The 25460-nt window shown below is 43.8% G+C and overlaps 1 protein-coding gene across 1 annotated transcript; it reads right to left on the bottom strand.

Moving 5' to 3' along the window:
- Window positions 1-11883: 11883 nt before the first annotated feature.
- CUNH19orf70 (chromosome unknown C19orf70 homolog) lies at window positions 11884-24419 on the bottom strand. The gene is made up of 4 exons (XM_018561679.1): window positions 24329-24419; window positions 19261-19417; window positions 14456-14507; window positions 11884-12022 (listed from the first exon to the last, which is right to left on the bottom strand). The coding sequence occupies exons 1-4, from the start codon at window positions 24355-24357 to the stop codon at window positions 11925-11927; spliced, it is 336 nt and encodes a 111-aa protein (XP_018417181.1). The 5' UTR covers window positions 24358-24419; the 3' UTR covers window positions 11884-11924.
- Window positions 24420-25460: the final 1041 nt, after the last annotated feature.

Raw genomic sequence — 25460 nt, 5'->3', positions numbered from 1 at the left:
CCTTCCTCTGTTATGATAGGAAGGGGAGGGTTTGGCAATGAAAACATTGAGATGTGATTGCAGTGATGACCAACCACAGTGATTACATGGCCCAGAGGCGTTCCAGTCGGCTCTGTACTGTCTAATGACGGCATGGACAAAGGTAGACACAGGAGGGTGTACTGGTATCTCCTCCCAGAATAACCACTCCACCTAAAAACCGTTTATATACAGTGGACGGTACGGAAGTGGTTAAATACTGCTTTTTGGGTGAAACACTGTCTTATAAATTTTGATATTTTTGTATGCATTTATTTATTGGTATATATTTTTTATAGCTTCTTTCTATCTGAAATTGGACTTTTTATGTATATACTGCATCTGATTTTGGGTGGGCACAGTGTCATGACATTTGGGTAGAGCACTGTTAAATAAATGTAGGGGTTTTGTTTTTTGTTTTTTTGCATTTATGTACTGTATGTGACTTGGTACATGATTTAGTATTCACTAAGATGCATTAGAGGGGGATATTTGTGAATAGGCATCACTGGTTATAAAAGCTGATACTAGACAATACAACATCTATAATCTTCACAGCAGCTACAGGGTGGAAGATTCATCAGGTATTGGATTTGGGAATATAGTTCAGGTTATAGGTATAAAGTGGGAGTGCAGAATGTTTTTTTACTCATCCACTTTAACATAAGTAACATTGGCAATATGCAGTTACCACTATAATGGTTTTATAAATGCTCTGTGTTTTATGCCTGTGCTGTCAGAATCTAAGAACAACTCTACGGATCGTGTTTACATCTTTTTATTAATTAGTATCTGTGCGGGAGATCTTAAATAACTGCTACATCAGTGTTAGGCTGATGAAGGGGGTTAGGAGGTAAGTTCACTTTCCCAAGTAATTTGGGCAAATGGAATTACCTGCTCAAATCTGGCCCCCTCTTACCCCCTACCCCGTGGTCTTTGCCCTCCACCGGTAAGGGTGTACTATCCATGCCCCGTACTACCGTCCAGCACAGCTCTGTGCTTTGGATTTTGAATTTCGCTCACAAATTGGGAGCACCCATTCAGTCACCTAAGAAGCGCAATTTGCTAGCAAAATGCAAAATCCAAAACCCAGACCGGCGAAGGAGAACGACCGTTTGCCGAAAGGTAAGTATAGTGAGAGGGAGAGGAGGCCAGATTTGAGCGGGTAATTCCTTTTTCCCAATTTACCTGGGAAAGTGAACTTACCCTTTAAGGTTGGTTTTCCTTGAATTGCACTCCTGTCACAGCATCTTATTACTGCACAAAGATTAGTTCAGTATTTCTCAACCTTTTTTTAGTTACAACACCCTTTAAAAGTATTCAAAATCTTGAGGCACCACAGTCTAAAATGTAAAAACCATAAATGTAAAAAACAATATGTGCCCCTACAAAATCTATACCAGACCCTTATCCAAGGGAGCCCCCTCCCTTCACATCAGGAGCCCTCTTCACATCAGAGGCATAAGGCTGCGTGAAAATTTCGAGGCAACCCTGAGGATCACACTGCCCAGTGGGGGTAGTAGAAACGGAAGACTGGGAAGAAGAGGTGTTTGTGGTCACACTCAGCATGAGCTGCATCCACTGGACTTTAGGCTTCACACACTGAGTGGTTCTCTGGCCCCATCCACAGAGGGATTTAATCATGGTAATGCTGCAGGCGGTCATTGTGTTGAGCGTACTTCGGTGAACTCAAACGAACTGGGTTGGCACCAAGCCCAGACTCATCTCTACCCATCACTGGTGCATAAATCTTCCCCTCAAAACCTCCCCTCCACAGTGTTACATAAAATAGCTGAAAAACAACAGGGTGGGAACTTATGCTGACGTGAGGGAAAAGCCAAAAAAAGGAAAATGATGGTAAATATCTAAAAACAATTTTTACTGCACTTGCTTTGGTAACAGTAGGCAGGACCCAGGGCAGAGGGTGCAAGAAGCCAATGGACAGAGTTACTCATCCTGGGATACAAAGAAATGTTATTGAAACTGATTGGCGTGTTACCAGATGTCAAGTTTAGAGGTAAAGCTGTAAACCTCAGTGTCTGCACTTTACACTTCCAGAAGTATTTTTCCCCAGGTCATCTTTTAAATGAAGCAGTGGTAATTTATTGGAATAAATGTTCACAGGGCCACATTATGTCAACCGCGTGTTTCAAAGCAAATAAGTGAAGAGAGAAATCTGTTAAAGTGACCCTGCTGACCATTCATTTCAACAAAAATCTTCCATAAGATAATATGTGTGTAGCCCCATCACCTTCTGTGATGTGGCTACTAGACATTTAGTGTTAGCCAGGGCTGTAGTCAGCCTGGCTGGATTTATAGTGGCAATTATCTGGTTAATTCCAGGTGTCTGACATTGCCTGTACCCCCCTGGGCGGAGTGTGACTCTGTCATATTGTAGGACAGCCAATGAGAGGCACTGTAGTGTATGTACAGTACAGCAGCCAATCACTGAGTTTCTCTCTCAGCCAGTGGTGCATGCTGGGATAGGGTACATATACAGGTGGGATTTGCCATGTGCTCAGACTATCCGGGACCAGCCATGGAGTAGGGCTGCATCCTGTTCAGCCTGCCCCCCAGACTAGGCCTGAGGGTGAGCATGGGCTGGTGTGAGGGAAAGGTTTCCCTGAGGCCTCCAACATGGAGGAGGCTTGTGATGCTGAAAGAGGAAGAGAACCGGGACCAATGCAGGCTCTTGAAGTACCCTGGAACTAAGAGGACTTCAGGAGCATGGTCGGTGTCTTTCCTGCTTGAGGATCTGTATTCATCCTGCATGTCTGCTACATCAGTGGCCACCCGCTGTCTCCCAAGTGGCTCTACACTGACATACCTACAAAGTCTGGTGAGTCTGGAGCTCCTGTTGGTTACCCCTGGACGCTTAGAACCCCTATACCCTCTCTCCTCAGTGAAGATGTTTAATAAAAGGTTATTCAGCATTTTACTACTGGAGCGGACATCAGTTTATGGGCACCCGAAGGTGGGCAGCTGAAGAACATACCCTAGACAAACTAGAGATGAACCGGGCATTCAGCGGCTCCTTTGGGGGTGAGCGCTACATGTGCATTTAACATTTTATGCATGTTGTTTACCTGGTGAAGCCTCAATTGTGTTGACATCTAAAAGCCCTGAGACTTCTGCTGGGCGCCACCATTCTTGGATGTGATGTCAGCAGCTTCAGCAGACCCAGAGCAGTCACTAGAATGGTCCTCTACAGTATTGCCCTTTGCTCCTCTAGCAGCTACATAAAAAGTTATGTAGAGAGGGAAAGGGTGGGGCGCAGAGGAACTGGGCCAGCAAAAAGACACTCCTAGAAGAGGAGAAGGCTATGATATGCAAAGAGGGAGGGGGCTGTTGTAGGGAATCAAGTGCTTTTACTTGTCATTTTCTAAGTTGGTGACAGAGTCTCACCCATACCTTGTAATAAGGGACTGGTTTTTTTTTTATCACCCTATAGACTGCTGTCCCAAGTTGACGCTTATACTGTATATGGAAAAACTACATAAGATATCAGTACTGCTTCTCCCATAAAAAAAGTCTGTGCATTACTTTTCGGAGTTGAATTGAATTACGGTAGCTATGTGTAGTATGACGTTTGCTCACAAAATGGCGTTAATCAAATGAATGCTAGCATCACCATGTGACAGGCAGGCAGTCAAAGAAAATGGCAGAAGGTTGTCGTTCGAGGAGCGCAAGACCGCTTTGAAGTGGTATTTGAAATTCAAGAACGTTGTGGAAGTACAACGACAATGGAGGTGTGAGTATGCAACAGAATCTCCAACACACCTAACAATTCGTGATAAGTTTGAGATGCACAGTACTGTGTATGATGTGCACAAGGGAGATCCAGGAGGCATCCCACAGCAACAAGTCCTGCTTCTGCTATTGTGTTGGAATAGTTTACACGCTCGCCACTTACCTCAATGAGAATTTGCCAGGACAAATGGATAGGACGAAGAGGTGCAGTTAAGTTACCCCCATGTTCTCCTGACTTAACACCTGACTTAACGCTAGGCGGCGGGCACGAGCGGGAAACCGGCTTTGAATGTAAGCCGGTTACCCCCCTCCGTCGCCGCCACTGCTGGCGATCCCGGGCTCCGCTGTTCCCGGTGTGAGCCCGGGACCAGCACAGCAGCTCTGCGGCCGGAGATCAAACGGAGCTCAATACACGAGCTCCGTTTGATCTCCTCTTCTGAATGCAGGCAGTGATGTGTATTACATCACTGCCTGCATTCAGTGTCACTCTTCGGTACAGAAACCGGAGAGAAGCTGGTGAAGCAGGTCTCTGCTTCATCAGCTTTTCTGGGGGTCCCTAGGTGGCATTAGGGGTCTTAAGACCCCTGACGTCTCCTTGTCACTGCAAATTGGCTATCACATAGGGAGCTTGCTTGCTCCCTATGTGATAGCAATAAAGTTCAGTGAAAAAAAAAAAGGTTTAAAAAAATAAAATGAAAAATCACATATTAAAGCAATAATGTTCAAGAAACTTTTGGACGATTTCTTAAGGGACCGTAATATACAGGGGTACGGGTACTCCTAGAATGAGATCCTAATAGGTTGGACTTGATGGACTAATGTCTTTATTCAACCTCAAATACTATGTAACTATGTAACTATGTAACGTAAAATTGTCCTGGTCAGGAAGGGGGTATAAACACCCCTGTCAGCAAGTGGTTAAAGGATGTGGTGTACCGTAGAAAATTAGCTACACTGCTGGTACTTCGGGAAGATATTTAAACTGCATGCGCAGTGATACACGTGGACACGTTGGTCAGCGATGCTCAAGCAGTAGTTCACCCTTATCAGAAGTGTCTGGATGCTGATGGTAACCACTTCGAGACTCTTGTAATTGCAGAAGTCAAATGTGTTTGTATTCATCTTTTGTTATCGGTATATATTGAATATTACAATTTTAATCGTTTTTTCCTTTCTTAAAATGTGTATACAATTTTGGGCACCCTCTGTGTATGTGTATATATATATCTCCCAGAAGTGAGTACACCCCTCACATCTTTGTAAATATTTTGTTATATCATTTCATGTGACGACACAGAAGAAATGACACTTTGCTACAATGTAAAGTAGTGAGTGTACAGCTTGTATATTTACATATATATATATATATATATTGTGAGATTTAGCTTAAAATGGTAGCGCATTAAGGACTCTTCCACTCGCTTATGACTTCTTTTTAAGGGCTTCTGTGCCCACTTTTATTGAATCCAACTCAAAAGTCCACACAGGTTTTCCCTCACAGGGGTTTTCAAACATAACATACAGCTTTTCTTCAGCCAAAAATAACACTTTCAAAGTCTTACCAACTTTACGTTGCCTGTTTACAATACAGGCTGTATCCAAACCGCCTGCCACACAGGCTAGTCTTTTGCCCCATAGGCTGCTTTTCAACACACAGGTCATATGCTCCTCAGTCTGCCAGACACAGACTGGTTCCAGGGTGGAGCCCTCCTGACTCCTGCACAGAGACCTCCTCTGTCTCCCAGGTGGAACCCTGAACATGAACTAGCATCCTTGTCATAAAGGCTGTGCACAGGTGCACCATCATTTGCTGCTGGTCACCACTAAAGCCCGGGCCCAGGAATGGAAATTTCTTCCCTCCCAGTTCGCTTAGAAATCTCCCGGCTCCAGGATCACAACTATAATCCAGAAAACCCGGAAGGAGTTGTAAAGCCAGCTCATTCCTGGTAAAAGTACATTCCTGGAGCCGCTCAGCCCCTCTTGCTGGGAGTCCTGGGTGACTTTGATGCTACATTATACCGTGGTATTGCCACGCAATGCCACAATATATAGATATATATACACAGTACTATGCAAAAGTTTTAGGCAGGTGTGAAAAAATGCTGTAAAGTAAGAATGGTTTCAGAAATAAAAGTGTTAATAGTTTATTTTTTTTATCAATTAACAAAATGGAAAGTAAATGAACAGAAGAGAAATCCAAATCAAATCAATGTTTGGTGGGACCACCCTTTGTCTTCTTCTTGCTGTGTATGTGTATATATCTATATATATATTAATATATATATAGATATATACACACACACACACATACATACACACACACATACACAGCTTTACATGGAAATTCCACAGGCTCTCCTTCCCCAGCCCCCGAACCTAATCTAATATAGCACCTCCCAACCTATCTCCTGCTGGCTGTGATGTCAGCAGCCTCCAGCTACCTATATACTTTCATGCTGTACCAGTGGAGTATCCCTGTACAACAAAATATGTATACTACTTAAAGTGTATTTCCACTTTTCCAAACACATTTGAGAAAACTCCAGTATATGTTTGTTATGTATTCCCATCCATACAACATACATGAAAATAAGTATTTAAAAAAGGTGCTTCCTTGGAGGAGGCCCTTGGGCAGACAGGAAGCTATTCTGGACAATTTTTAACATAGCAGGGGGAAAAAACTCAGTCTTGGAGTTTTCAGAAATTACCCAGTAAAAAAGTGAGCTATAATTTTAAAATATTTATTTAAAATTATGTTATGTGAATACGAACTTGTAAGAAATATTCAGTAGGTTATTCTAATTTGGCTGCAAAAGTGGAAATACACTGGGCTATATTTTGAAGTGGAGGTGGGGGAGATATTATAGGACATGACAGTGGGAAGTGAGAGGAAATTAATGCGGAATGGGGGAGGAAAGTGAAGTCAATGGGATCTAATTGTGGACAGGGAATAAAAAAAAGAGTCTGAGCATAATCTGATAGTGGACCAGTGGGAGCATGGCTTGGGAGGTGTGAGGTACAGCAGGTTTGCAGTCAGAGAAATGAAGAGGCAGAGCAAGAACGGAGTATTTATGACGAGCAGGAAATCTGAGCATGGACTGGAGAGGGGTCATGTATGAATTGTTTATACCTGATAAATACAACAGTACAATCTGACAGGTTATGATGAGGTGGCCTAAAAGGAACAAAAAGCCCCTCACTTGAAGCATAACTGAACCCAAAAATGTATTAAATTGCAGCTTAGCAGTCCTTGGTGGCTGCATTACCTTTTATCAGGCTAAGAACATGCATGAGAACACACACAAAAAAGGTGAAATGGGGTGTCAACTGGTCCATCACCCGAAGAGATTGGGCCCTTCCCTGACCCCCACCCCCCGGCCAATGGGTTATGCAGCTACTGTTGTGTGATTGGACACTGGCAAATCAAAGCTATTAGGATAACCCTTTATAATTCCTGCCAACCCCAGGCGGTCTCAGTTAGTGCTAGTGTCTTTTATTGGTGATGGATGCCTTTTCTCTGCTGTGAGAGAAACGCATCCTTTTCTGGGTCATCATTCTGCTTTCAAGTGTCTGAACACAGGACATCCTCCAACTTCTGCAGTTGTGAGTACCTTTGGGTCCACAAAGGGATGGGAACATAGTACAGTGACCCAGGAATGTGTATCCACTTTCTTGCTGCTGAAAGGATATGACAACATCCTTATTGTTGTTCTACGTCTAGCATTTAATGAAATAGTTCCAGTTTTTGGAGCTCATGCTTCCAAAGATTGCTCCTTAGTGGGACTGTGGTGTATAGTATTCTTGGATAGCTGGAACGGTCAGCTTACAACTTATGGAGTTATAAGGTTTTAGTGGTATTGATCCATTTTTTCACGCTCCATAGACCACGTCCCAGTTAGTTTCTCCAGACGACTCCCAAGTCTGATACACATTGGAAGCCGTAGAGAACTTTTAAGTTGTTCGATAGGTTATAGCTGAGTGTCCGGCCTATGTATGTGAGTTCAGCCTGTCAAATTGTTGTCCGCCGGCTGAATGGGACTCTGTGGATCCCCAATGCTGACAGCTCACACACAAGTCAATCTACTAAACACAAGGCACCTGGGTGGTCTAATGTGCTGAATAGGGGTTCAAAGGCTAGCTAGTTTTTTCACTTCCCTCCAGTTTCTTCTTTCTTTGTCTATTTCTGTTTTATTTGTTTTTCCCCCCAAACGGCCAGCTCAGTGGGGTAATGGGGGTGAGTTTCTCAATAAACGCCCAGCTCCTTGCAATTCGCTATGAACTAGTTTCCTTAGCAACATAAGGCCGAGCCACAATTGGTGGGTTTTCGATCCTACTGATGTTGTGATTACCCTTAGAGTATAAAGTAGCACATAGAAAGCTGGGCTGTCTAAGCTCTGAGGAAGGGGACATGTCCCCGAAAGCACGTTAAGCAGTGGCACTCTGTGAGAAGAGTCTCCTGAGTGTCTCCTCCATTACATTTATAGCAGCAACTTCATCAAGGATTGCTATTCGATGTTTTTTTATACTGCTTCAATTTTGAGTATATTTCTGTATACTTTTTAATCAATAAAAAAGATTTTCCCTACCCCAGGAAAGGCGCCCGGTTATTTTTTGTTTTCTATGTAGGTTTCTGAATTCAGCGACTGGAACGGGGCAGCTTCTACTGGATGCGTAGTGAAGTGTTCTGGCTTAAGGTTGGTCTTTCTGGCGCTGATCGGTGTATTGCATTATCGGAGCTTATGGCTTTACCCTGGTTTTACACACAAGTTTCATCTGTGTGGCCAAGCCCCCATATCTAAGGTTTATGTGTGGTGGGCTGAATAAACCAGTTGCACAGTTGTGCTTCTATACAGAAGTTCTTTCACTGTGGGATTCTGCAGACTCTTGTAGTTGAGGCATGGGCTGGTGCTTTACCAGATAAAAGGATAGGGACATGGAATTGAGCTTTTTAAAAACTCTTTGGAAGACAAACAGAGGGAACTGTAGAATCACAGAGAATTTTAAGCAAAATAAAATCTTGATCAAGTGTATGCTACTAGTTGCTGAAAGTGGATATTTGGCTCAAGCATTTTTTTTAGCTTAACATCTGTATATTCGTTTGTAATCCTCAAATATGGGAACTGTGTAGCCCAATCTAGCTGGTCTAAAGGGACTGTCAATAGCAAGAATCTTTGACTTGGAACCATTGATTGTAAGTCTCGAGTAATACCGATTCATTAATGACATCCAAGGCTGTTGTTAAAGAACCGTGATGCTTCGATAGGAAGAGAATCATGTAATCTGCCAATATAATAATTACATTTGAATCCAAACACTCTGTAATCTAATGTGACCATGTTTTTGGCAACCAAAAGCTCAGTTGAATTATGTATAATAGGGGGCCCTTATTTAGTGCATCTTGACTAGGTGAATAGATTTGAGATGCAGCCATTAGCTCAGACTCTGGCACTTAGCATAGTATATTAGGCATATCCAGTTAAAAACCAATCCCTAATGCCAAGCCTGGCAAAAGCTGCATACAGATAACGGCATCTAGTTACCAGAACACAGTCAACACAACTGTCATGTTTGGACTGTATGATTACAAACACCCTTCTGATGTTTATAAAAACTACTTTTCCAAGGTATAAATCGTGTTCAGTCAGGATAGGAGAGCATTAAAGGAGAACTATGGGGTCAGGGCTTCTCCCCATAGTTCTCCTTACGGTAACGGGAGGACACAAACTAGCGTCCTCCCGTCACCCTAAGCTCAGTATACTGCGAGCTACAGCTCGCGGTATTCTGAGACGCCGCAGCCAGAGCGGATCCCGACATCGATGTCGAGATCCGCCTAGCTGCGTGAGTGACAGCTGGCTCTGCCCCCTCCCCCGTCCGTTCCGACAGTCAGCGCTGGCGGATCGGAGCGGGGGAATCCAGTCCCTCCCCTGTCACGGCAGAGAGCCGTGACAGGATCGAGAGGTGAGCGAATGCCGGTATGTGTTCGCTCACTTCCCGATCTACTGAGCCGTCCTGTGACAGTCTCATTGTCACAGGTCGGCTAGAACTATGAGGTGAGTGAAAAGCACTCGCTGTGTGTAGTGTGACGATAATAGTGATTAAGTCTGATAACAACAAAAAAATAGCATTCTCTTGTCCCCAGTTCAGAGCAAATGCAGGCTGTCATTTGCCAGGTCCATCCACATTCCACAGAACAAAGATCTGCTTATCTGGCCTGTGATCTTTATTGCCCCCCCAGCACAAGTGAGAGTCCCAAATCACCTCTAAACCTTTTATGGCGGCCCTAATTAAAGACATACAACCAGGCATTCATCTATTACATGCGGACAAGTTAATATAATCACAAGCAGGTCTGGTAGAGTTAATGACCCAGGTGACCCAGCATTCACCCAAAAGTCATAAACCTGAGTTACAATATCAGCACCATTTCATAATTTAGAATTGGGTGGTGATAGTATTAAATAAAGGTTCATCCCCCCCTGCTTGCCCTTCCCTAGGGGCCGGCTCCGTGACAACCGCTAGAGGGCTGACAAAAGATGCTGTGAAGCAGCTACAGAGGCTCTTGTTTTTGAAACATCAGGAATGTAACTCCAGCAACATCAAGAAGTCTTAACATCGCAGAAGTGTTCCCCTTTAATCTCCGGACATCATCTGCTGAAAGCTCGCTTGAAGGAGAGCTCTTCGGACTTCTATTTTGCTTATTAAACTCTGTCAGAACTTTTAAGTCCAGGACTGTTGAGTATTCTCCTTTTATTTTACGGTTATCTTTTTATTAATATCTTCTTCTGTATATTTTCTGCACCGTTTCTTTTATTAAAAGACAACCTAAAAATCGTTAAGCTTATCTCTACGCTCTACATACGACCTTAAAGTATCCTTTCCTGTGTGAAGAGCGCTACTATACACTGAGTGGCCAGATTATTATGACCATCCCATCAGTACTTCGTTGGGCCACGAGATGACTCCACGAGATGACTTTGTTGGGCCGCCTCGTGACTCCACGAGATGTTGAAAGGTGATGCGAGGAATCTGACACTGCACTGTTGCCCTTCTGTTGTCTTGTACCAGTCTTGCCACTCTCCGTTCTGCCCTAACATTAACTAGTCGCTGACGGCCACAATTCGCACGTTCAGACCCAGATTTTCGGCTGGCAGTCCAGTCTTTAAACACTTTAACAACAGCTGCTCTTGAACATTTAACAGACTCTGCTGTTTTGCTGATACTCGCTCCATGTCTCCGAGCGCCAACAATCATCCCATGTTCAAAGGCTGTTAAATCGCGTTGTTTACCCATATCTTCAGAAAAAAAAATCACGTCTACTGTGGTGGTAAACAAACTGCTTCCCTATTTATAACGGTCTGGCCCACTAGCAACTTCAGCGCAAAATTATAGCTAATTTGCCTAAAAACGTCAGGTAGTCATAATAAACTGGCCACTCAGTGTATAGTGAATCCTGTCATATTCCTCTCTGAGAGGACAGCGGTAGCATAGGCATTATTTAAGTGTTTTAAATTGTCACAGCACTTGCTGGGCACGGTCTGTGTTTCCGGTAAAAAAACACATGGTGGCAGCCAACATTTGTGGGTAAAGGGTTAACTGTGGAGTTACCAACCCTGGTGATGATCGCCACGTCCTTGTGACGCCACACTTGGTTCAGAACTGTGTATAGTCACGTGTGATTGATATACAGCAGGTTTGGGCCGGGCGTATGTCATATGGAGCTCTGTCAAAACAGGATTTACTATATAAACCGCTAACCATAGGGTTACACCAATGGCCCAGGATTCACAGAGCAATATGGATGTTTTTTTAAAGGAACAATAATGGTTTGCCTTGAGGCTCTCTCTTCATGATCCAAACTTCCTATTAAATTATGAAAAGGTTCATCTGAGGTTGTATTTACCTAATTCTAAGACCTGCTAAGGACCAGATGATTTTTATTATATCAACAGATCCACCCAACCTAATTTAATCATTAATGTCAACCCTTCATTTGTATTTAAAATCACAAATCTTTCTGCCCCAAAATTTCTTGCAAAGCCGATCAATTATTTTTTCGAATAAAAAAAAAAAGACAACGTTGCACTTTATTCAAATCACGCAATAGAGACCAGAACGGTATAAATAATGTTTATTTTTTTTTCTTATATACACAGGAATCACTTCACCAAGTCTTTTACATACTTCCAGCTGTCTGCTGTGTACTCACAAACTTTGGTTGGTGCAGATGAGAGAGCAGACACAGACTTCTGCACCCCTGAAAACAAGAGGACAGTAAAAAGAATTAGTACTAGTAGTAAACAGAACTGGACTTCACCGAGTGCCCATATACATGATCTTTGAACCCTGCAAGAACAACTAGAGTGAGGCTGATTCACTAAATGAGTTGAGAATCTGAACCCTGCAAGAACAATTACAGTGAGGCTGATTCACTAAATGAGTTGAGAATCTTCACTTAAATTGAGTACAGAGTCACTATATTTATCTTATCATGTGAAAAGAAAATTCCTATTCATTTCATATACACATGATTGGGCATTCGGAGTGCACTCAGCTACAATATAATCAGTGATGATTCTCAACTCCTTTGATATAACAACCCAAGAGTTTACCTGCTAGAGTTAACACTAAAGGTGCCCATACACCTTACGATTATCGGACGATTTTCGTATGCGATCGACTTTTCGTACCATGATCGTATGTGTGCATAGCAGTGCCCGACCGACATTACTGTACAATCGTACGACTTTTGACGGTCAAGCATGTTTGAAAACTTTGCCAGATCGTACGATTGTCGTAAGGTTGCTGGCGTTTCTGTCCGTCAAAAGTCGTACGATCTACACCGCGCTTGCGCTAACGAAAATACGGCAAATCAATTACCGCATTTCGTCCAGGTGCTTTTAGTTGATTACGGCTAAATTAATCTTGCGATCATCGGGGCAGGATGGGGCTGTCGTATGAAAATCGTACGACTATGCGATCGGACAAAAATTTTCGTCCGATAATCGTAAGGTGTATGGGCACCTTAAGTGGCTGCAGAGATGAGTACAATTTTTCTAACACATGTCAAAGTTGGCAAGGCTAAACTACTGAGAGCCATGTAGGAGAAAAAACAAACAAACACCAATCTAACATGCTGCTCTAAAGTTTTTCTTCACCTAAATAAAATAGTAGTTGTGGAAGGCAGATGACCATAAGTACACTTAGGCTAAACCTGGAACACGGTGCATTGCGTTTTGCCGCAATCCTCCCACGTTCCGGGAGGTTTTTTTTTTTAATAGCTTAAAATAGGCTTTCAGGTTCAGTCCAGTGCGTTTGTATGCTTTTATGCATTTCCATGCATTCCAGAGAAAATGATACAAGCGGTATTTTTTTTTTGTCTGGTCTGGAATGGGCTGCACTGGTGTGAACAGAGCCCAAGAATACCATAGACATACATTGGGATGCTTTTTTGGTCCGAGAACAAACTGTTCTGGTCTGGACATGATCCGGGCATGGTGTGAACAAGCCCTTAAAGTAAACTGCTTCTAAAAGAAATCTAGGGACTGTCATGGTTGACCTGAAAATGCTAGATGCCTGGCTGTTATGCTGACCTAGTTTCAATACGTTGAGCACATGACCCAGAACAAGTATGAAGATGAGTAAAGTCAAAGTCCAAAATATCTGCATACCTGTTTGGGTTAGTGACTAACTAGTGAAGCAAGAGAGTCACCACAATAATCAGGAATGAAAAATTTGCATAATGAGCCATCAATGCCATCCTCTGTTTTTTTGAAGTAACAGTGCTACTCCCTACACTGCTCATTAATGACTTCACCCCGCCCCACCTCTGCTCTGGCTTGTGGACTGTCTAGGGCAGTGGTGGCGAACCTTGGCACTCCAGCTGTGCCAAAACTACAAATCCCAAGATGCATCTGCCTCTGGGAGTTATGTCTGTGGCTGTTAGAGCCTTGCAATGCCTCATGGGGCTTGCAGTTCCAAAACAGCTGGAGTGCCAAGGTTCGCCATCATGGTCTAGGGCATGGGTAGGCAACCTTGGCTCTCCAAATCCCACCATGCATCTGCCTCTGGGAGTCATGCCTGTGGCTTGCAATGCCTTATGGGATCTGTAGTTCAGCACAGGAGGGTCTTCATTGTATGTGATGATGTTAGCGGGCCTCCAAAATGCCAGTGAGGGAGGGCCTGCGGGGTTCAGGTAAATAAAAAAGTCTCTACACAGCTCTCCTAGACATTAAAGAGTAGATAACCGTTGCTATGAGAGGGTAGCCCCACTTTTAAGGGAAATTTTTTTTTTCCTTCTTCGTCTAAATGTAAAAACAGTCCATGGATTTTTTTTTTTCCTCCAAAAATCCAAGAGTAGGCATTGCAAAATTGACAGCCACTGGCATGACTCCAAGAGGCAGAATGGGATTTTTTGCTTCACCACAGCTGGAGTGCCAAGATTTCCTACCCCTGCCCTAAAGAGTAAAACAAAGCTGCACGTTTACACCCTCACAGTCAGTAAAGAAAACTCAACATGCATGCTGGGTGAAATAATCTGAGGGTCTGAATTTCAAGATTGCAAATGATCACATTTCCCTTATGTATAGGCACATTTCAAGATGAAAAATGAAATACGATATACTGGTTTCACAAAATGCACAAAACAAATACTGTATGCATTATACAGAGGCACTAGGATCATATTTACCCCAGTTCCATGACTCGCAGAGAGAAAAGTCAAGCTTTGGTGTAGATGGAAGCTGTGAAAGGAAATGTAATCATATTTTACTGTTTTTCTTATGATGAAAAGCAGAGTGTTGACATAATTATATATAATTAGAAGTCCCATTAAAAAAATGGTCTTGCTGCTTCAACAGTAGGTTGAAGCAGCTAAACTGTGTTATTATAACAATGCACAGAAAACAGTCTGATATTCCTTGCCCATTTCATCTGAATGAATTCCCAACATATATGATAGCAGCAGGACTGAGTCATTGTATCTTCTTCTAATGACATATCTGCAGAAACATTTTTAAATCTGTCCACCCATTTAGGATGTTGGTATTGCAGGGACACTGATCATTGGAGCCAGACTAAAACAGTAGATATAAAAATGAAATGATTGCTTCAAGGCTTTTAAAAGATGCAAAGAATGCTTAAGTGTGACGATTTGCAGTGTGATATTACAACAAGGAAAACAATATTTGCGTGCAGTCATATTTGAACTGTATACCTAATAAAAAATTATCTGGAGGTATCCATTGATCTGCTGGCATCACAGATATTCAGCAGCCTGGAAACTGTTACACTATTTCCTGAACCTGCAATTATTTCTGTGTGTGTCACAGATCTACCACCTCACACAAATGAGCATCGTGCTCACCCAAGCACCTCCCCGTTCTGGCAAGTGAGAGCGAGACAGCTGCTGTATGGAGTCAGCCGTAGGGCAGGTCGACATCTTTGCACATTAACATTCCTTTGATAAGGCATTTTAAATTGGTTGCCAACCTATGAAAGCAAACCTTTTCATGCACCAGCACAATACAAAGCACAGGTGGTTCACTAAAAACACAAGCTCATCGTGGTGCCCTTTATTTTGAATGTGGTTTATGCCCTGTGTTGCAGTCACAAAGGGTAAAATACCACTTGTTACTGCAATGGCCTTGGGACTTCGCTACACAGATATTAAAAGGGTTACCTAAAAAAAGAGCCCTACCCAGTCAAGAACTCACAGTAGGTAGGCCATTAACTAAGCAGCTTTTAAAAATCTTCAGCAATGTATCCTCCATACCTGTAGACTAGTTGTGCCCGCACCAAAGCCTGGCAGGAAAAATTCACAATGTTCTCCATAGTTCTGTCCTCTCCTGTTTCCAGGATGAACCACCTGCTGGATGCTCGACCCCCAGCATCACAAGAATGAGCACCGTCTTTGTTTAGACCCCCGCATATGTGCAATACACTCCCTCCACTGCCATAGCGACAGGAGAAAATGCGCACTATGCATGTGAAGGGCTCTGACAAAAGACGGCGCTTGCTAACGTGATGTTGGGGGTGCGATTTTTAAAAGCTGCTTAGTAATTGGTACCTACTCGGGCTTCTTGACTGCATAGGCCATGTTTGTAAAATAAGGCCTCATTCACAGGTGCTGCGTGTGATTAGTATGCAGCCCCTGTCTTGCTCTATGGGACTACGCTGACCCCAAGTGCAGGTCCATACGGGTGCGGGTTTCCCGGCTTGGACATCCTGTCAGCATACGAGTATAGACCCCCCGCACCGACGTGCAGGGCGGGTGAACGTAGGGCAGCATACGGCCGCGTAGTCCCAAAGAGAAGGACAGGGGCTGCGTACTAGTCACATGCAGCCCCTGTCCTTCCCGGGAGCTGCCCGATATAGCCGTGCACACAGCACGGAGCTGTACGTGCCGGCCGTTTCTCGTGTGAATGAGGCCTAGAGGTGAACTAATCCTTTAATCTTTTGCTACTAAGATATTTAAAGTATATTTATTTTTTGGATAAGGACTAACGATTTGGAGTCAGGGAGGGTTACTAACAGGAAATGAGAGGATATATTTCCAATGTGAGGGGAATCCCCTCTTAGACAGTTATCCCAGGAACACGTGTCCCCATTGAAAGATTTCCCCTCCATTCCTGTTCTGGTGACAATTCAATTGTGTGTTTATTCTTGCTTTTAGCACAGGTAACATTGGTGATCAAGCCAGATAGAGAGATTGAATTTCCAGAACGAGGACACAGACAGGCAAAAACCATGGTTCTAAACCCTCAACACTTTATTCAAGCAGAAGAAGCAAATGGCTCCCTATGGAGTAAGCTAAACAAGTAGCATGCAGTAGGATCTTGCAGCAATTAACTCCACATGATTGGAACATTTAGCAATCACATGCGATTAATTGCTTTGGCATGCATTAGGGCTGGTTCACACCACCAACAGTGCATTCCAGAGCAATCAGCCTCTGGAACGCACTGTATCGCAACTCAGCCGGCTCTCTCTGCGTTCAGGGGCGGGAGTGGGCATGGTGGTGCATTGAAGTCAATGGCACCGCAGCCAGGCCCCCCGCCCGCAGTGCGATCGCCTGCAGCTGAACGCGTGGCACATTAGTGCCTGCGTTCCGAGCCAGTGTGATCTTCAAAAATGCTGCAAGCACTATTTTTGCAGATCGCACTGAACCGGAACGCAGGCACATATGTGCCACACGTTCGGGTGCGGGCGGGCGTGGCTGTGGTGCCATTGACTTAAATGCACGCCCCTACTGCCCCTGAACAAAGGGAGCCAGCTGGGTTGTGATGCAGTGCGTTCCAGAGGCTGACCGCTCTGGAACGCACTGTTTGTGGTGTAAACCGGCCATTAAACAGCTTAATAAAATACAAATAGAAAATTGGTGCATTTTACAAGCAGCATTTGCCAGGGAAATTGAAATACCTGCATTAAAATGCATAGATAATTCAACATTGATGAGTTTTACATGTCTAGCTGTCACACCCTATATACACTTGAATTTGGTATAGTTCGGGGCCAAATCACATGTCGCTTTCATATTGCTTGCTGATCACAGAGACAATAGATTATTTGTGGAAGTGATCAATTGATGCAGGAATGCATAAGGTGGCTGGATCAGATTTCCGCTGACCTGATTAAGATACCCCATAAATAAAATGTAATAAATGATAAATACATTTAAAATAAATCCCCCCTCTTCACTAACCCTCCAGGTCTTAAGAATTACAATGGATGTTCTGGATGACATTTTCTTTTACCAAGTCTACAATCAAAGACCACAATGTAATTCAGAATTTTAATGATGTCAAACATGTGGAAATGTCCTTGACATGCTTATTTCTCTCATTATAAATATAAATGACGATTATGCAGCGCTAGATACCCTAGTAAACCTAAATAAGACCTGCTATCCCCTTGAAAACGTGCTGAGTCACGAAACGCACTGGGGCGCGCCTATCTGACGTCACAGTCAATGAGGCAGTGAGCACAGGAGCTCATGAAACACTGACCGTTTTTAATACACATGTGCGTTTTTACTTTGTTTATAATAAACGCTTGAGTTATACTGCACTATGAGGAGCTCCTTTTGATTTCTTTATTATATGGGAAACAAGATTCGCTAAACAACTGGGAGGAGACGCTGAAAACTGTCTGATCCAATACCGACTTCAGGTCACCTGTAAAGTGTAAAAGCGATGTATATGCGGTGAGTGTGCACTGCTCGGGGGGCTTCGTGTGTTACACTGGGAGGACCACTAAGCACCAGCACTTTTTAGAGTTTGGATTCAAAGGACGAATTATGAATTTGAATTGACATTCATCACATTTTAAAGATTTATTATTGAGTTTGATTATAAAGTCACCAATTATCCATTGTGATAATGCATATCTGGATGGTTGTTTATCCAGTCTGGGGTCACATTGTTTACAATCATTACAGTTTGTTTGTGGCACATCTTGATTATTTTTCACTATTGATTATGTTTCACTATTAAGATTGTTGGGTATCTTATAGATTTGTTATTATTTAAGTTTAATAGGGTATCTAGCGCCGCATAATCGTCATTTATATTTTTGGGACCTTTTGGTCTGTTTTGTGGCAGTTTCATCACCCATATTAGCAGTTTATTATCTATAAGCGCAGATCATTAGATTTATTTTTCTCATTGCAATACAAATGATCATACTTCAATGCTATGCTAACAATTTACACAAACAGGTTAGGTTTTCTTGGTGCGTCACAATGTAATGTTGCAAATGAAAAATTAAATTAAAACTTTGGCTTCGTAACAAAAGAAAGGACCCGGGGGAGGTAACTTCTCAAAAACAGCTTTCTAGATGAGCATCAGTTTGCCCAAAATAGATATATTATTATCCTAATAAAATAATAATAGGACATTTATAAAAACTAAACTATGGTGCGAGCTTCTGGACATGTCAGGGGCTGCACTTGAAGCCTCCTAAACTTACCAAGATGTCCACTACTGTCATGAATGCTGTGGACATTCAAGTACTTAAATATTTTTTACTAGGAGTAAATTAACTTTAAATAAAACACAAGACATCAGTGACATCTGTAGCTGCAGACACTGTGGGCCAATTCATCCTCAAGATTCAGAGCAGAAGTACTGACATTGTTCCAAGCCCCCACCCCCCAACATATACTTAAGTTCTCTTTGCTCTGCCACTATTCTGTTCAGCATTGGGAGCTGAATTAAATATTTGTCTCTTATGGGTATGAAAGAGTATTCAACTCACTCCATGTAAATGCATGGGCCAATAAGTGCCTTCACAAGGCTTGTCTATAACCATGTGTGAACTATGACTCTGGCAATTCATAGCTTAACCAATACATTATTTTGCTCCCACAGGTGCAAAAGGAAGTCAAGTATGCAAAGCACAGGTTTAGTTTAAATTCCAGGCTGCAAAACCGGGCACTTCGATACACTAGAGGCATTATGTGCAACCAGCTTGAAGTTCTAAACCACTGTACTATACCTGCAAACCAAAGTAGTCTGCCCATTCGTGAACAGCAGGAGGCACAGCCGCTGTAGTCTTTTTCAAGGCTTCTTCTCCCCGATTACCACTTCCTAGAAGTCCATAGTCATACGCTACATAGACAGCTCCTCCAGCTAGCACAGCTTTTGTGGTAAATCTAAAATATAGTAAACAGGAACATGAACAGTTAAGAACCATATCAACTGGAAATAAAGTAATCAACAAATGTTTTGAGAAGGAGAGGGGCAATTCAAATCTGTGCTAAAAATTATAGTTTTTAGGCTGTCTGGCTGATTCTTTAGCTTCAACACTTTCTTCCTACCCTGGAAGTAAGCAGAGAAGAAAATTTGGTGCAAGTTGAAAGTTGATTCAAGTTTGTTATGAGACAGTGACCTAGTAACAGAGGCAGAAATAGCCAGGAAACTAGCATTCTTAGATGGAGGTCAGAAATGACAGTCTATACGTTTTTCTTAGCGCACTGTAATGTTCTTACTCTTTTGACCAAACGTGTCAGAAAATACACCCTTTTTGTGTTTGTATATGGGGTCTTAGCAGACCATGTGCACATCTGAAGTTTTCTGGTGTTATAATGAGGAATTACAAGTTATTTTATTGATTATTGGCATTTATATAGCGCTGACCATTTACGCAGCACTTTACACATTCACATCAGTCCCTACCCTCAAGGAGCTTACAATCTAATGTCCCTATCTCACACACATACATATGATGGCCAAATTAGACAGGAGCCAATTAACCTACCAGAATGCCTTTGGAGTGTGGGAGGAAACCCATTGACCTGGCCTGTGCTGCCCATCACATATTACTCTTTTTTTAGATAAATGTTTTAACTGCTCAATGTTCCCTTTCTCACAGTGCATTGAAACTGGAACATTTTACAGGGCACACAGAGTTATTTTTTGTTTTTTATTTTTCATACTCTGCAAAAAAAAAAAAAAACTGGCCAGAGGTGAATTTTACCAGTTCTTACAGAGTTTCATTTCTTCTGAACAAAGCAGGACCTGCAAAAGAATAGGCTTTATATTCACCTGTCCCACTGTCTGTTCCTCCAATCTTTGCTTTCTTGTACAGCAATAACTTCTTCACAATGGACACGCATTCTGGTGTGTGGATGCCTGGTGGAGGTGTTGTCGTGTATGTAGAAGATGGGGCAAGGCTTTGTTGCCAGGGAATGTTGCACAGGAAATGGGGGAGTAGACAATGGGGGATTCAGACACTTTGAACAACATTTGAAATTTAGTTCAGGTGCCTCCCATTTTTTCTTAATCGTTGCCGAGATGATTCTGCACCTTGATTGGAGTCCACCTGTGGCCAATTACAGTATTTTGTGTTCCATAAGACGCACCAGACCATAGGACGCAGGAGGTCCAATGCGCCTTATTGAGCACTCAACAGACCGTAGCTTCTGTCACAGCTTCTATGACAGAAGCTGCAGTTAGTGACCGCTGAGACAGGTGGCGCTGTGATTTCAGTGCCACGGTCTCAGTGATCACACAGAGCAGACGAAGAACGTCCGTTCTTCGTCTGCTCTATGGTGATCTCGATCGCCGCCGCTCGGTTTTAATACGAGTGATCTCATTAGATCACTCGTATTAAACGAGCAGCGGCTCCTACTGAACATTTAGCTCTGCTTCAGCAGAGCTAAATGTACAAAAAACTACTCGCCCGGCGCCCGAAACTGCATGTCTCGGGCTTCGCTCCATTCCCTCCTTTTGGGGGGAAAAAAGTGCGTCTTATGGAGCGAAAAATACGGTAAATTGATTGGACACGATTTGGAAAGGGAAACACCTCTCTATAGAGGGCCTCACAGCTGACAATGCATACTGAAGGGAATTTATCAAAACTGGAGCAGAAGCACAGGGCAACCAATCAGCATCTCTCTTTCATTTTCAAATCTTAACTGAACACACTGAAGAGAGAAGCTGATTAGTTGCCCTGGGCAACTGTTCCAGATTCTCTCTGCCCCAGTTTTGATGAATACCCCCCACCGTATTTGAACAAATGCCATGAGGTCAAAGGAACTGCTTGCAGAGACAGGATTATTGTAAGGCACAGATCTGGGGAAGGCTACAACAAATGTCTGTTGCACTGAAGGTACCGAAGCGCACAGTGGCCTCCATAAACCTCAAATGGAAGAAGTTTGGCACAACCAGCACTCTTCCATGAGCTGGTCACCTGGCCAAACTGAGCAATCGGGGGGAGTAGGGCCTTAGAAAGAGAGGTGACCAAGAACCTGATGGTCACTCTGACTGAGCTCCAGAGATCCTGTGTGGAGATGGGACAAAGTTCCAGGAGGACAACCATCGCTGCAGACCTCCACCGATCTGGCCTTTATGGCAGAGTGGCTAGACGGAGGCCATGAAATCCAGCTTGGAGTTTTGCAAAAAAAAAAGCATCTGAAGGGTTTATCCTCAATTCCTAACATTATGTCTGGAGGAAACCAGGCACCGCTCATCACCTGCCCAATACCATCCCAACAGTGAAGCATGGTGGTGGCAGCATCATGCTGTGGGGGTGTTTTTCAGCAGCAAGGACTGGGAGACAGATCAGGGTTGAGGGAAAGCTGAATGGAGCAAAGTACAGAGATGTCCTCAATGAAAACCTGTTCCACAGCGCCCAGGACCTCAGAGTGGGCCAAAGATTTACCTTCCAACATGACAATGATCCTGAGCACACAGCCAAGACAACTCTATGAATGTCCTAGAGTGGCCCAGACAGAGCCCTGACTTTAACCCTATTGAACATCTCTGGAGAGACCTGAAAATGGCTGTCCACTGTCGGCCCCCATCCAAGCTGACTGAGCTTGAGAGGATTTGCAAAGAAGAATGGCAGAAAATCCCACAATCCAGCTATGCAAAGCATGTCACGTCATACCCAAAAAGACTCGAGGCTGAAATTGCTGCCAAAGGTGCTTCAAAAAAGTGCTGAGTAAAGGGTCTGAATACTTATGCCAATGTGATATTTTAGTTTTTTCTGTTTTTAATAAATTCACAGACATTTCTAAAATTCTGATTTGACTTTGTCATTATGGGGTAGAATACTAGTATCCCACAGAGTACATTTCCCATTACTTCCTTCTCCAGAGACACAACAGGAACTGAGAGGAAATCTCTCCAGGGTGAGGAAGATGTCCCCACTGGAAATTGCCCCTCACCCCCTGTTCTGGATACAACTGTAAGGCTGGGTTCACACCTAGGCGTATCGAATATGCGCGTTTGTCGCGTGTTTCGTGATGCGTGTTTTTACAGCGATTTGCGGTGCGACAAACGCGTGTTTCCGAGGGCTACTTGGCTGTATCCCAATGGAAACGCGCAACAAAAACGCCCCAAAGAAGCTCTTGTACTTCTTTGGGGGGTAGGGCGTTTTGTAGCGTGTTCATACGGCCTGTAATACGCCCAGGTGTGAACCATACCCATAGGAAATAATGGGATTTCTGTGTTTGAGCGTTTTGCAGAGCGTTCGAACGCGCTACAAAATGCCCAGGTGTGAACCAGGCCTTAGGGCCTGTTTACACCACAAGCGTTGGGGTGGCACTGAAAAAAGTGGTCAGCACAGCCCCCCCACACACACGATACAATTTGATCTGTTTTAAATGAGCACAGGTCATACCACCGTTCTGCGGCATGCTGTACTTTTTTCAACAGAGTGGTGCAACGTGGTAAAACTGAATTGCAACGTGCGTGTGTCATTTCAATAAAGTTCTAAAAAAAATAAACAGTATAATGTGCTTGAAGCGGCACATTGGCACAGTACCTGTCATTGCAGACCAGCACTTGCACGTTTCGCATGGCTGGCTGGAGTGAACAGGTCCTAAAATTTTGGATTCCCCATCACTTTCTGTCCCATATTCAGGGATGACCAGTACATTAAAAAAATAGTAAATCTTCAGACAACAGTGAAAACCAGGCATAGATTTCCATATTTTCTGACTCTATACTAAAGTAACAAACGCTTTGCCATTAGATATACATTACTGCCCCGTTTCACAACTAATGGGTTCTGATCCAAACGTGGGTCGCAACCCCTTCTCCAGTGGATCACAGCGTCCTTAAACTCTCTTGCTCCATTCAGCAGGGACGCAGTGTGGCAGCGCACGGGAGACTTCCTTGTGTATTGAAGCAGTCCCCTCCCTCCCCAGGTCACCCGGACCCCCTGCTGCATTGATAGGGCCCGGGGAGAGATGAGACTATTTCACCACTTTAGGCCCAGTGTGACTTGGGCCAAGACTCAATGACCAAGAACAACTGTGGGTCCTAATGCCTCGTTCACACCATCCTCAGTGCGTTCCGGCCCAATTGTGACCGGAACGCACTGGAGCGATCGCATTGCGGCCTGGCTCAGTTTGTTGTGGGGCGGGAGGGGGAGTGGCGGTGCATTGAAGTCAATGGCACCACAGCCACACGAGAACGCAAGGAAAATCAATACCTGCGGTCCGGTCAGAAAAAAATAGTACTTGCAGATTTTTTTCTGACCGGACCGCAGGCATTGATGTGCCTTGCGTTCCCGTGCGACCGGAGGGTGTGGCTGCGGTGCCATTCACTTCAATGCACCACCACGCCCCCTCCCGCCCTACAATGAACTGAGTCGGCCGCAATGCGGGCAGGAACACACTGAGGATGGTGTGAGCGAGGCCTTAGGTTCGACAGGTTCAGAAACACTGCAATAATGTATACTATTCAGTATCCTTGAATCTCTGTGACATAAAAAGGTCACACACTGCCTTATTTTGGGTTAGGGTACACAAGTGTCATCTCAGATGCAAGTTACAGCATGCTTGGCACCCAATCTGAAGAAACCATTTAACAAACTCAGTAAAATGTAAGCATTGGTTGTCACGGGTTACTATCCATTCCATTACCTTACACCCCTCAGACTCCACCCAAAATAAAAGCATACATTTTATTACATACAAAGTCTTGCTAAGTATTCCTTCAAAGTCGTACAGAGCCCCATTATCTCTGTCAGCTCCGGCTAATGCTTTGTTACTAACTGCAGCCTGAAAGCTGAAAACCGTCTCTTCATAGACTTATTACAGTGCGGGACTCACTTGACAAGTCTCAGTACGGCAGGCGCCATGTTTCTCCCCGGCAAGGACACAGCCACGGAGATGTTAGAATAGGGGTGACGTCACGATCATGTGACGGTACAGTCAGGCGGGGAGTGGAGCTGGTGTAGCGGGGGCGTGGTGTGGTGTAGGCGGAGTTAGATTTGGTTAGTGGACTGCACGGTGCCGTGCCTTGTGTTGTGTATAAGAAGCCTGAAGTGATGTGCTGTTGCTGTGGTGTGAAAACTTTATAAGAGAAGTTTCAGGGTTGTCATTACTAGCCTGCAGGAAATGATACTAGCCTCTGTCTGGATTAAGCACTCCTGTGTTAAAGACCCAGAACAAATGTGTAATAAAGGGAGAGAAAGGCAGGAACCTCATTCACACATTTACATGCATTTGGAAATACACTATATTGCCAAAAGTTTGGGACGCCTGCCTTTGCACGCACATGAACTTTAATGGCATCCCAGTCTTAGTCCGTAGGGTTCAATATTGAGTTGGCCCACCCTTTGCAGCTATAACAGCTTCAACTCTTCTGGGAAGGCGTCCACAAGGTTTAGGAGTGTCTATGGGAATGTTTGACCATTCTTCCAGAAGCGCATTTGTGAGGTCAGGTACTGATGTTGGACGAGAAGGCCTGGCTCGCAGTCTCCACTCTAATTCATCCCAAAGGTGTTCTATCGGGTTGAGGTCAGGACTCTGTGCAGGCCAGTCAAGTTCCTCCTCCCCAAACTGGCTCATCCATGTCTTTATGGACCTTGCTTTGTAGTGCGCAGTCATGTTGGAACAGGAAGGGGCCATCCCCAAACTTCTAAAGGTGGCTACACGCATGGAAACGCAGCTAAACCCACTTTAAAGCAGGAACATCTAAAAGCTGGAAAGTGATTTTGAAAGCACAAGTGTCTGTGAAGGTTCTTATTTAGCCAGATCACGGTATAGCTAGTGGCAGTAGTCCCATACAAGTGGACTTGTTCTGTAATATTGAAGACATTTTGCTTTAAGAACTGGGCATTCCACTCCGGCCCCTTTATCTCCCAGTTGTACCCTGAAGCGTGTAGCACTTGGCTTCTGAGTCTGGCTTTCTTTTGACCTGAAGCAGCCCTTTTCATACTAAAAATCTACACATAATTTA

This window comes from Nanorana parkeri, unplaced genomic scaffold (assembly GCF_000935625.1).
Source record: "Nanorana parkeri isolate BGI_ZX_2015 unplaced genomic scaffold, ASM93562v1 scaffold537, whole genome shotgun sequence".
NCBI lineage: Eukaryota > Metazoa > Chordata > Amphibia > Anura > Dicroglossidae > Nanorana > Nanorana parkeri.
This window is presented reverse-complemented; position numbering and strand designations above follow the sequence as displayed.

Excerpts from the sequence above, each read along its gene's own strand:
- CUNH19orf70 (XM_018561679.1), bottom strand. The coding sequence starts at position 24,357 with ATGGCGCCTGCCGTACTGAGACTTGTCAA. Across the intron at positions 19,418-24,328 it reads GCCGTACTGAGACTTGTCAA|ATTTACCACAAAAGCTGTGC; the intron begins GTGAGTCCCGCA and ends ACTATATTTTAG. Across the intron at positions 12,023-14,455 it reads CTGCGAGTCATGGAACTGGG|GGGTGCAGAAGTCTGTGTCT; the intron begins GTAAATATGATC and ends TCTTGTTTTCAG.